Below are 10,521 nucleotides of genomic sequence, written 5' to 3'. Positions count from 1 at the left end.
CCCCCCCCAGGGCCCCAGATGGGCTGTAACGCCTGGGTGGGGGGGCACTGGGCCTGCTGCATCCCTGGGCCTCAGCGACCCGCCGTTTGCTCCTAGGGAAGGGCGACCTGCTGGGCTGCGACCTCTCGGGCCAGGAGCGCGTGATCAAGGCCAACGCGGACGTCAAGGGCCTGACCTACTGCGACCTGCAGTGCCTGAGCCTGCGGGGGCTGGGCGAGAGCCTGGCGCTGTACCCCGAGTTCGCCCGCAAGTTCCGCCAGGAGATCCGCGCTGAGCTCAGCTACAACCTGGGCAGCGCCGGGGCCCAGGTGAGGGGCAGGGCCGGGGCGGGGCAGCGAGCGCCCCCTAGTGCTTGGCTGGGCACCTGGGGCGGGGGCTCACCAGGGGCGATCTGCTCCAGCCCCAGTGCAGCGGGGGGAGGGGGTGCTCACCCCGACCAGTCGTGCAGGCCCAGTGCAATGCTGGTTGTGACGGCGCTGCCCGTGGGAGCCAGCTGAGGTCACTCAATCAGGGTGAACTGCGAACAGAACAGGGCAAACAAACCCCAAACGCTGGTGGATCTTCCAGTGCTGAGATTTACCAACCAGCTTCTATAGCACCTCACTGGTTACTCAGAAGTTCAAACCACGCAGTTCCCTTAAAGTGCCCAGCCTCAGGCCTCCGTCCAGACACACGTCAAACATATGATGATGAATCTGAAAATCTGATCTCATCATATAAAAGAAAAGGTTCTTCCAATCCCAAAGGATCAGACCCAGGTCCAATGATAACTTAGATCCTACCCAAAATACACGCTATAGTCAATTCTTGTTAACTACACTAAAATTGATTACAAAAGAAAAGAGAGAGAGTGTGGGTTAAAAGATCAATATACAGACAGACTTGAATTCAATTCTTGAGGTTCAGATACACAGCAGAGATGAGCTTGTAGTTGCCAAAAGTCCTTTTAGAAATAGTCCATAGGTTATAGTCCAATGTCCATATTCGGGGTGACTCCAGTCAATGACTGGGGATCTCAATCCTTATGGCTTAAGGTTTCCCCTTCTTGAAACCCAAAGCAGATCTGAGATGAAGCAGGATCGTGTCCCAGGGTTCTATACATTTCCAGCAGCCTTTTGCCCTGAGAAAACAATAGGCTTAACTCTCCTTCCAAACATCCTGGCAATTAGCACAGGGTAATTTACCCACTAAACAGTTCAGATACAGGTCACCACAACCTTCAAAGAGACAGAGAGACAATAATACTATTTCCCTCAAGTATCTTCCTAAATGTTAATATTCCTTTTTTGATCTTTGAATCAAAGCTCTAGCAATAGACAAGACTCGTTTGCTTACATCCCAAGACCTGAGCAAACACCTCCCCTTCTACCTCTAACAATGCCGGCTGCATTTCAAAGCTCTGTTCATTTACATAGGTCAGGTCAGTGTGAGTTAATTAACTCTTTCTGGCCCTGTCACCTTTCAATATCACACTCCTAACGTCACACTGGGCTCACCCCGCTCCAGGGCAGGGGTTGGCCCCCCGCCCTACTGAGCCGATGGGGGGCCGCTCCCTTCCTCCCCCAAACCATCACTTAACATTCCTTACACTTAGTCAAATACCCCCACAATAAAAACAAATCAACACCCAAGGAGCTGCAGGAGTGAAACGGGGACGCAGGCAGAGTCCAGCAGCAGAGCGGGGGCGACCCAGTTTATTGCCCCCAGTGCAGCATGTCTGATCACCTGCCCTATGGGCGGGTGGCGTCTGTGTGCGCTCGGTGCAAGGCGCCACAGAGACCGCGTACGGGCTTTGGAGACCAGAGTGGCTGAGCTGGAGGAGCTGAGCGGGACAGAGAGGTACATAGAGGAGACTTTCCGGGACCCAGTAGAACGGTCCCAGCCCAGTTCTGACAGCCTCTGTGCTGTTGAGGAGGATGAAAGTCCCAGGGAAGGAGAACATCCAGCCGGAGCAGAGGGAAACGATCCCATAGTTGGGACCCTCCTTCCAGATGAAGTCGTGGTCTCCTCTCACACGGAGGATACCTCTCCGGGGGAGGGAACTCCAGGTATTAGGCAGAGACAGGTAATAGTAATGGGCGATTCGATCATTAGAAACCTAGAGAGTGGGTTTGCGATGACCGGGAGAACCTGCCTGGTGCGAAGGTTGCGGATCTCTCGAGACGTCTAGACAGACTGATGTGTAGTGCTGGGGTGGAGCTGGTGGTCGTGGTACATGTTGGTAACAGTGACCTAGGGAAGGGTAGGAGAGATGTCCTGGAGGCCAAATGTAGGCTGCTAGGTAAGAGATTGAAGACCAGGACTCCATGGTAGCATCCTCTGAGATGCTCCCAGTTCCACGTGCAGGGCCAGTTAGACAGGCAGAGCTGCGGGGTCTCACTGCGTGGCTGAGACGATGGTGTAGGGAGAAGGGGGTTAGATTGACTAGGAACTGGGGAAACTTGAGGGCTGGGGGAAAGCCAACAGGTGCAGAGGAGCACGTGGTTCGAACAGAGACATCCCTTAGAGGAGGATCTATTAATGGAGATTGTCTATGTCCTAGTATGGCGGAGAGGCTGGAAGATGATAAAATACAGGTAGGATCTGATGGGAAACAGTCAAATGAAAAAAAGCCCCATTCAATTACATCATGTAATGGCAGACAGTTAAAAAGTGACAAGTTTTTAACGTGCTTATATACCAATGCTAGGAGTCTAACTACTAAGCTGGGTGAACTAGAGTGCCTCGTATTCAATGAGGATATTGAGAGAATCGGCATCACAGAAGCTTGGGGGAATGAGGCTAATCAATGGGAACACACTAATACCAATGGGACACACTAATACCAGGGTACAAAAAGCTATCGGAAGGACAGACCGGGTCGTGCTGGTGGGGGGGTGGCGCTAGCTGTGAAAGCGTCGAATCAAATGAAGTAAAAATAGTAAATGAATCAAACTGGCCCATAGAATCTCTGGATAGTAATCCCAGGCGCTACTCATAAGAATACAGCGGTAGGGAGATATCACCGACCACCTGCCCGGGATGGTGCTAGTGACTGTGAAATGCTCAGGGAGGTCAGAGAGGCTCTTCAAATAAATAAAAAACTCCATAATAATGGGGGAGTTCAACTATCCCCATATCGACTGGGTACGTGTCACCTCAGGCCAGGATGCAGAGCGAAAGTTTCTTGACACCTTAAATGATGGCTTCTTGGAGCAGCTAGTCCTGGAACCCACAAGCGTAGAGGCAATTCTTGATTTAGTCCTAAGTGGAGCACAGGGTCTGGTCCAAGAGGTGACTGTAGCTGGACCGCTTGGTAATAGTGACCAGAATATAATTAAATTTAACATCCCTGTGGTGGGGAAAACACCACAGCAGCCCAACACTGTAGCATTTAATTTCAGAAAGGGGAACTACACACAAATGAGGAGGTTAGTGAAACAGAAATTAAAAGGTTTAGCACCAAAAGTGAAATCCCTGCAAGCTGCATGGAAACTTTTAAAAGACACCATAGTAGAGGGTCAATTTAAATGTATCCCCCAAGTTAAAACACATAGTAAGAGAACCAAAAAACTGAGCCACCGTGGCTAAACAACAAAGTAAGAGCAGCAGTGAGAGGCAAGAAGGCATCCTTTCAAAAGTGGAAGTTAATTCCTAGTGAGGAAACTAGAAAGGGGCATAAACTCCGGCACGTGAAGTGTAAAACTAGACTCAGCAAGGCCAAAAAAGATTTTGAAGAACAGCTGGCCAAAGACTCAAAAAGTAATAGCAAAAAATTTGTAAGTACATGAGAAACAGGAAGCTGCTAAACAACCAGTGGGGCCACTGGACGATCAAAATACTGAGGGAGCACTCAAGGACGATAAGGCCATTGTGGAGAAACTAAATGAATTCTTTGCATCGGTCTTCACGGCTGAGGACGTGCGGGAGATTCCCACACCTGAGCCGTTCTGTTTAGGTGACAGATCTGAGGAACTGTCCCAGAATTCAGCACTGAGTCACCAGGACCAGATGGGAGTCACCCACGAATTCTGAAGGAACTCAAATGTACGGTGACCAGATGTCCCGATTTTATAGGGACAGTCCCGATTTTGGGGGCTTTTTCTTATATAGGCCCCTACTCCCCACCCCTGTCCCAATTTTGTAGCCTAGCACAGGGTTCAGAAAAGTGCTAGATAAGTTCCTGGAGGATAGGTCCATCAATGGCTACTAGCCGGGATGGGCAGGGATGGGGTCCCTGGCCGCTGTTTGCCAGAAGCTGGGAATGGGCGATGGGGATGGATCACTTGGTGATTCCCTGTTCTGTTCACTCCCTCTGGGGCCCCTGGCACTGGCCGCGGTCGGCAGACAGGACACTGGGCTAGATGGACCCTTGGTCTGACCCAGGCTGGCCGTTCTGATGTCAGTGAGAAAAGGCGCCTCGGGCTGGACGCAGGCATCACTCGAGAACCCCTGAGGCAGGGGGTGGTGACCTGGCTCCGGGCATGTGGGGCAGATGCAGGGCCAGGGCGCCCCTCCCCCGCACTGACCCCTTCTGCCCCCCAGGCCGACACCAGCTCGCTGAACGGCGACAATACCCTGCTGGAGGAGAAGGCGGCTGAGGCCGCGCAGGACGCCCCGGTGCCCCCGCCCCGCTCGCCAGCCGGCCCAGTCCTGGAGCCCTCCGAGGCACCGTCCAGCCCCCAGCTGCCCCCTGACCGCCCCCCATCAGCCGTGGGAGCCAAGCTGCTGTCGCCCAGGAGGGGCGGCCTGCCCCGGACGCGGCGCCTGCCACCCGCTGCCAGCCTCCAGCTCCACAGCCTGCCCTGGATGGGGCCCCCCGACCTCAGCCCCAGGTAAGGTGGTGCCGGGGGGGGGGGAGGCAAACACGGGGTGGGGGTGTTTCCTGCTGGTTACCCCGGGGCTGGGCACGCCCAGGCGGCTTCAGGCAATGACCCCCCCCATGGGGCGGGGGTAGCCCAGGGGTAATGAGAGCGGGTGGGGAATGGAGCCCCCATGCTGGGTAGGGCACCATGGCTCCCCCAGGCTGGACATCCCAGGGCTGATGCGGGGGGAGGGGGGGAGGAGGATCCCAGCCTGCTTCCCCTGCCCTGTGCTGGGCAGCCCTGGGGCTGATGGCCTGAGAGGGGGGATGGAGCCTCTGTTCCCCCCCCCCCGGTGACGGTGCCGCTTTGCACTACAGGGTGGTGGACGGCATCGAGGAAGACGCCTGCGGCTCGGATAAGTCCATGTTTAGCTTCCAGGTCGGCCCCAACTGCAACAGCCCCTCCCCCGGGCCAGGTAATGGCGGCCCCCGGCAGGGGGAGGCTCTGGGGCACTAGGACTCCTGGGTTCTCTCCCTGGGAGTGGGGGGGGCGGTCCTTTCCCCCGCTCTGGGTGGGGCTGGGGCTAGGACTCTTGGGTTCTCTCCCCTACTCTGGGTGGGGCTGGGGCTCGGACTCCTGGGTTCTCTCCCCTGCTCCAGGAGGGCTAGGTGCTAACCTGCTGTCTCCCCTTGCCCCAGAGAGCGGGTTGCTCACCATCCCCCTGGGCCCCGCGGAGCTGACGGGCGCCGACGCCATCGAGAAGCTGCGGCAGGCGGTAAGCGTGTGGGGGGGCTCAGCACGTGGGCAGCCAGCGCCCCTCGCATCGTGCCCTGGGTGGGGCCCAGGGGGTGGGGGAGAGCATTGGTACTGGGTACCCATGCACTGGATTCAGGGAGCCCCAGGCCAGGGGAGGGGGCCTGGGCGTGGTTCTCCCACCCAGCTCGTGGGCCCCTGCCTGGCACTCACCCCTCTCCCTGCCCCCAGGTGGCCGAGCTGTCGGGGCAGGTCCTGCAGATGCGCGAGGGGCTGCAGTCGCTGCGCCAGGCTCTGCAGCTCTTCCTGCTGTCCCAGCCGCCGGCTCCACTCGCCCGCCCCGAGGGCACCGCCTCCTACGCGGCCTCGGCCTTCCCCAGCGCCACCCTGCTGCAGCCGCTGCGCGTGGAGACGGGCATCCCGGCCTTCTTCCTGCACAGCGCCGCGCCCGGCCCATGTCTCAACGCAGCCTGCCCCCGCGCCCGGCCTGCACCCCCCTGGGCCTGGGGCCCGCCCGCCTCCCACAGCGCCCCGTGGACCTCGGCAGGGGGGACAGACGCGGAGCTCGGCAGCACGTGGCCAGCGGCCGGCCCCAGGGACCTCACTGCTCCCACGGCAGCACCGGCCTCCCCTGGCCCCCATGGACACCACGGGGCCACGCCCCCGCCACAGGCTCCGCCAGCCCCTGAGACGGACCCCCAGGGACCTCCAGCTCCGGCCACTTTGCCTCTGCCCTGGGACCCGCCCAGCCTGGAGATGGTGCTGCTGGGCTGCCACGGTGCCATGAGTGCCCCCTGCTGGCCCCGGGAGGAGGGCACAGGCATGTGAAGTCTGCACCCCCACACACACTGGGATTTTTCTGCCTCCCTGGAGAGCCAGGGGGCCTGGCCGGGCCGCACAGCCCCTGTAGGGAGCCACCGCCGGCCACGGGCCTCGTTCCCAACCCAGCACTGCCGCTGGGGGCCGCCCCCCATGAGCACTGCCACAAGGGGGCCAGCGCAGGAGCTGCTCCCGGAGCTTGTGGCAGAGCCGGGTTCCACCTGCCCCCGAGGGCACAGCCGGTGGCAAAGGGGCAGGACCCCGCCTGGCCTGTGGAACAGGGGGGAGGCGGGGTGGGGCAGCCGGGCTTCCAGTCCATAGGGCTTCCCCTCCCCCTCCCTTTTTACATTAAAACAGCTGCATTTTGATCTCTGGTCTTGTGTCGATTTTGGCCCCTGCCCTGGCGCTGTGGGGCAGAGCAGCCACGGTGGGCCCAGCCGCAGGCCCCCAGGCACGAAGGGGGGACGGGGGGGGGGGGGGGCGCTGCCCTGTTAACCAGGGGAACTCACTGTGGCAGGACAGAGCCTGGTGCCCTTTCTCTGGGCCAGGGGCAAAGGGCTGGACTTGCTGCCAGCCACTCCCTGACGCTAGCAGGCCCCGGACCCCAGCAGCAGGTTAGACACATTTATTTGGAAGGGAACAGTGTGCAGCCGGCCCCAGGCCCTGTCCCCAGCCAGAGGGGAGCGGGCGGCCCCAGGCCCAGCCTCCTGCAGTCACCGGACAGTAGCAGGGGCCCAGCCCAGCTCCTCACTGCTGGGGGATCTTGGCAGCTTCGGCTTTGATGAGGGCGATCAGGTCCTGGTTGATGAGGAAGACGAAGCGCAGGCTGGCGATCTACAGGGGAGAGGGAGGTCAGCGCGGGCAGGGCCCGGGCACAGCCCAGCTGAGCTCAGGGGAGCCCCCACAGTGCCACCACCAGGGGCTCCCCTGGGGCACCCAGTCAGGGGGCATCTGACCCCGTCCCCCCCACGCAGCGGGCCGGGCGCTCACCTCCACCACCGAGTTGTTGTTGAGCTTCCACTTGCTGGCGCCCAGCACTGGGCGCCCGTCCACGTAGATGGGGCGCCGGCCCTCGTTGGCGATGAAGAAATCCCCGTTGTTCTTCAGCTTGATGACGCCTGCAAGGCGCAGCGGGGGGGGGGGCGGTGAGGGGGGCACAGAGACCCCACCCACAGCCTAGCTACCAGGCAGGGTGTCGCCCGTATCCCACACCCAGGGACTGGAGCACTGGGCAGCGCCCCCCTCGCCCCACACCCCAGTAGTGCCATCCTGGAGCCCACACCCAGCGGCCCCGGGGGTTAGCCCCGCCCCTCCATGGACAGATCTATGAGCCCCGCCCCCGATGGGCGTGTCAGCCCCGCCCCTGTACCTTGCTTGCGAGAGATTTTCCAGGCGGGGCCCTCCAGCGCCAAGTCCACGTCGATCTGATTGTCCTTCGTGGCTCTGCCCAGTGTGATCTGGAAGGGGGGGGCTGTTAGCGAGGTGCCCCCCACGTGCTCCCCCAGGGTGGCTCTAAGCACCAGCCAGCCCAGCCCCCAGGGAGTCCCCTCTCCTCCGCCCACAAGCGCAGCCCCTCCCTGTGTGCGCAGGGGCAGGCTCGGAGCCTGTACGCGGCCACCCGGGGGCCCTCTGGAAACAGGAGGCCGCGATGACGCCCCGGGGCATCTCGGGGCGTCTAGCCGGGACCCCCTGCCCCGGCTGATCCGGGGCGACGAGGACTCACCTCTCGGGAGCGCATGAGGTAACGCACCATCCTCCCCCGCAGCACGGCCAGCGTCTGGTTGTCAAAGTCTGGGGAGCTAATACCTGGGCGAGGGAGGGGAGAGATCAGACACTCACCCCCCGGTCACACGGAGAACCCCCCCCCCCCCCCCCCCCCCCCGGGTCCCACGGAGAAACCTCCCCACATCTACCCGCCAGGTCACACAGAGAACCTCCTCACCTCCCCCCCCACGGGTCACATGGAAAACCGCCCCCCACCTCCCCCCATCGGTCCCACGGAGAACCACCCCCACCTCCCCCCATGGGCCTTGGCTGGACAGACCCCTCCCACCCCCACACCTGGGGTCTCAGCCAGGTGGATGCTGGGACTTTGTCCCACACCCTGAGCTCAGCAGCAGCTCAGCCACGCCCCACGCCCCCGCCCCCCAGCAACCCTCCCCCCCCGGCTCTCACCCGTGATGCTGTCCACCAGCACCTGCCACTTGTGGAGCTCCTGCTCCAGCTGCCGGATCTCCCGCTTCTGGCGCCTGTCGGCCACGGTCAGTTCTGCAAGGAGGGAAGTGCAGGGGGCAGCTCGGGCCAGCCCCAGCGCCTGGCACAGGCCCCAGCGAGGGTGACGGGGCCCTGGGGAGAAGGGGTTGGCTCGGGGGAGGGGATATGCAGCCTCTCCCCTCCAGGGGGCGCCGGCTCCCACCTGGCCTGAGGGTGGGGGTTCGGCTGGCTCAGGGGGTGAGGAATGGGGCTGGGGCCTCTCCCCTCCAGGGGGCACCGGCTCTGATCTGGCCCCAGGGCAGGGACTGGCTGGCTCAGGGGGTGGGGAATGGGGCTGGGGCCTGTCCCCTCCAGGGGGCGCTGACCCAGTGTCAGGGCAGAAGGGCTGTCAGGCCCAGCTGCAGCAGCGCCCGGCTGGATGGGGCTGTGGCGACGGGTCCGAGGCACAGCGCTAACCAAACCTGCCAGGGGTCAGGGCATCCCGCCCCGCCCGAGCCCCTCGGCTCCCCCACAAGTGCCCTGGGGCGGGGAGCGGAGCGAAGGCCCCGCCAGACTCACCATGCTCCAGCACCTCGTCCCGCACATCCCTGCGGGGAAGGGACAGGGGAGGGGTCAGGTAGCTGCCCTCGTACACGCGCCCACGGGATGCCTCGCAGGCCGGATCCCTAACACACCAGCCCCTGGACCCAGCCCCAGCACGGGCCCTCTGCGGCCACCTGCCGCCATGTCTGCCCCGCAGGGCGCCAAGGGCAGCCGGGCCTGCTCGGCCCTGGGCCACGCTGCAGCCAGCCAGCGAGCCGGAGCCGGAGCCGGGCTCCGGGGGACAGGAAGCACCAGGCAGCGGCAGCAGCAGCTCGGGCTGGGTGGTAGTCGGAGCGAGGGGCTCCGGGCTGGCCAGGGGATATGGCCCGTGGCACGAGCTGTGCAGCTGGGGCTGCGCCCTGGCGGGAAGGACCCCCCCGCGGACACTCACTTCAGCTTGCTGTCGTCTATCATGTCCTCCGCGTCCGAGAAGTTCAGCACCTGGTCCCCCTTGGGCAGCGGCTGCACTGAAGGGAAGCAGAGGGCGGGGGGAGGGTCAGCACGGTCCCAGCAGCTGCCGGGTGGTGCTGACGCGGGGTCCGGCTCCAGGCTCCAGGGCCCGGCCCAGCCGGGGGGGTGGGCTGCCCGGTCGGGCCAGGCCTTACCTGTCTGGTCGTCCAGGAGGTAGTACTGCTTCATCAGCTGCCAGTGGAGCTGCAGGGCCTTGGCCGTGCGCGACGGGTAGAAGGCCTCGGGGTGCTTGTGCAGCAGGTCCTGGAAGGTGTCCAGCGTGGGCTGGCTGGTCTGCGGGACAGACGGGTCAACCACCACTAGGGGGCAGGACAGCCCCCGGCTCCGGGACACCAGCTGGACCCCAAGCTGGCAGCGGGAGCCTGGGGGTTCGAGGCCAGGATCACAGGGCCGGCTGCCAGGGCTCGGCCTGGGGCTACCACTCGGGGGGCTCGGCTGGGCAGGGCTCAGGGAAGCTGCTGGGCTCTCCATGGGGCAGGGGGCATGGCCTGGTGACTCCCCAAGGCTTTCCTAAGGCACCGACCCCTTGGGATTTTGGTGCAGGCAGCAGCCGGAGCCGGGGCGCGAGCGTTGGGCAATCGGGCAAGGAGCCAGGAACCACGGCCACGCGCTGGGGGCCCCGGGCCAGGTCAGCGCAGCTCCCACCCGATGGGGCTCCCTGGGGGGCACTGGAACCGTTTGGCTGCAGGGTGCTTTGGCGAAGGACACCCAGAAGGATGCTCTGCGGAGATGGCCCTTCACCCCGAGCAGAGGGAGCACGCGCCTCCCGGGTCCAGACTCTCGCCCCAGCCGGCAGGGAGAGGACTCCGGGGTCCCTTTCGCCAGGAGCACGAGTCCGGGTGTCACTGCGGCCTGCGCGCAGAGGGAGGCTGAGCGGGTACCGGCTGCCCGGGCCGTT

The 10,521-nt window shown here is 62.7% G+C and overlaps 2 protein-coding genes across 2 annotated transcripts in view; one reads left to right on the top strand and one right to left on the bottom strand.

Moving 5' to 3' along the window:
* KCNH3 (potassium voltage-gated channel subfamily H member 3) overlaps positions 1-6,430 on the top strand; it is a 25,405-nt gene extending 18,975 nt beyond the window's left edge. Inside the window, exons 2-6 of the mRNA XM_026659600.1 lie at positions 76-308; positions 4,525-4,814; positions 5,162-5,259; positions 5,483-5,559; positions 5,769-6,430. Of these exons, the coding sequence (XP_026515385.1) occupies positions 76-308; positions 4,525-4,814; positions 5,162-5,259; positions 5,483-5,559; positions 5,769-6,365 (1,295 nt within the window). The 3' untranslated portion in view covers positions 6,366-6,430. The remainder of the gene's footprint in view (positions 1-75; positions 309-4,524; positions 4,815-5,161; positions 5,260-5,482; positions 5,560-5,768) is intronic.
* Positions 6,431-6,966: 536 nt separating this feature from the next.
* MCRS1 (microspherule protein 1) overlaps positions 6,967-10,521 on the bottom strand; it is an 8,904-nt gene continuing 5,349 nt past the window's right edge. The window contains exons 7-14 of the mRNA XM_026659634.2: positions 9,758-9,896; positions 9,544-9,619; positions 9,129-9,157; positions 8,532-8,624; positions 8,080-8,162; positions 7,726-7,813; positions 7,347-7,474; positions 6,967-7,190 (exon numbers count right to left, since the gene is read on the bottom strand). Coding sequence (XP_026515419.1) covers positions 7,104-7,190; positions 7,347-7,474; positions 7,726-7,813; positions 8,080-8,162; positions 8,532-8,624; positions 9,129-9,157; positions 9,544-9,619; positions 9,758-9,896 — 723 coding nt within the window. The 3' untranslated portion in view covers positions 6,967-7,103. The remainder of the gene's footprint in view (positions 7,191-7,346; positions 7,475-7,725; positions 7,814-8,079; positions 8,163-8,531; positions 8,625-9,128; positions 9,158-9,543; positions 9,620-9,757; positions 9,897-10,521) is intronic.

The sequence above is a fragment of the Terrapene carolina genome, unplaced genomic scaffold, assembly GCF_002925995.2.
Source record: "Terrapene carolina triunguis isolate 2854851 unplaced genomic scaffold, T_m_triunguis-2.0 Scaffold641, whole genome shotgun sequence".
NCBI lineage: Eukaryota > Metazoa > Chordata > Testudines > Emydidae > Terrapene > Terrapene triunguis.
The sequence above is the reverse complement of the archived record's forward strand: the minus strand, read 5'-3'. Positions and strand labels throughout refer to the sequence as shown.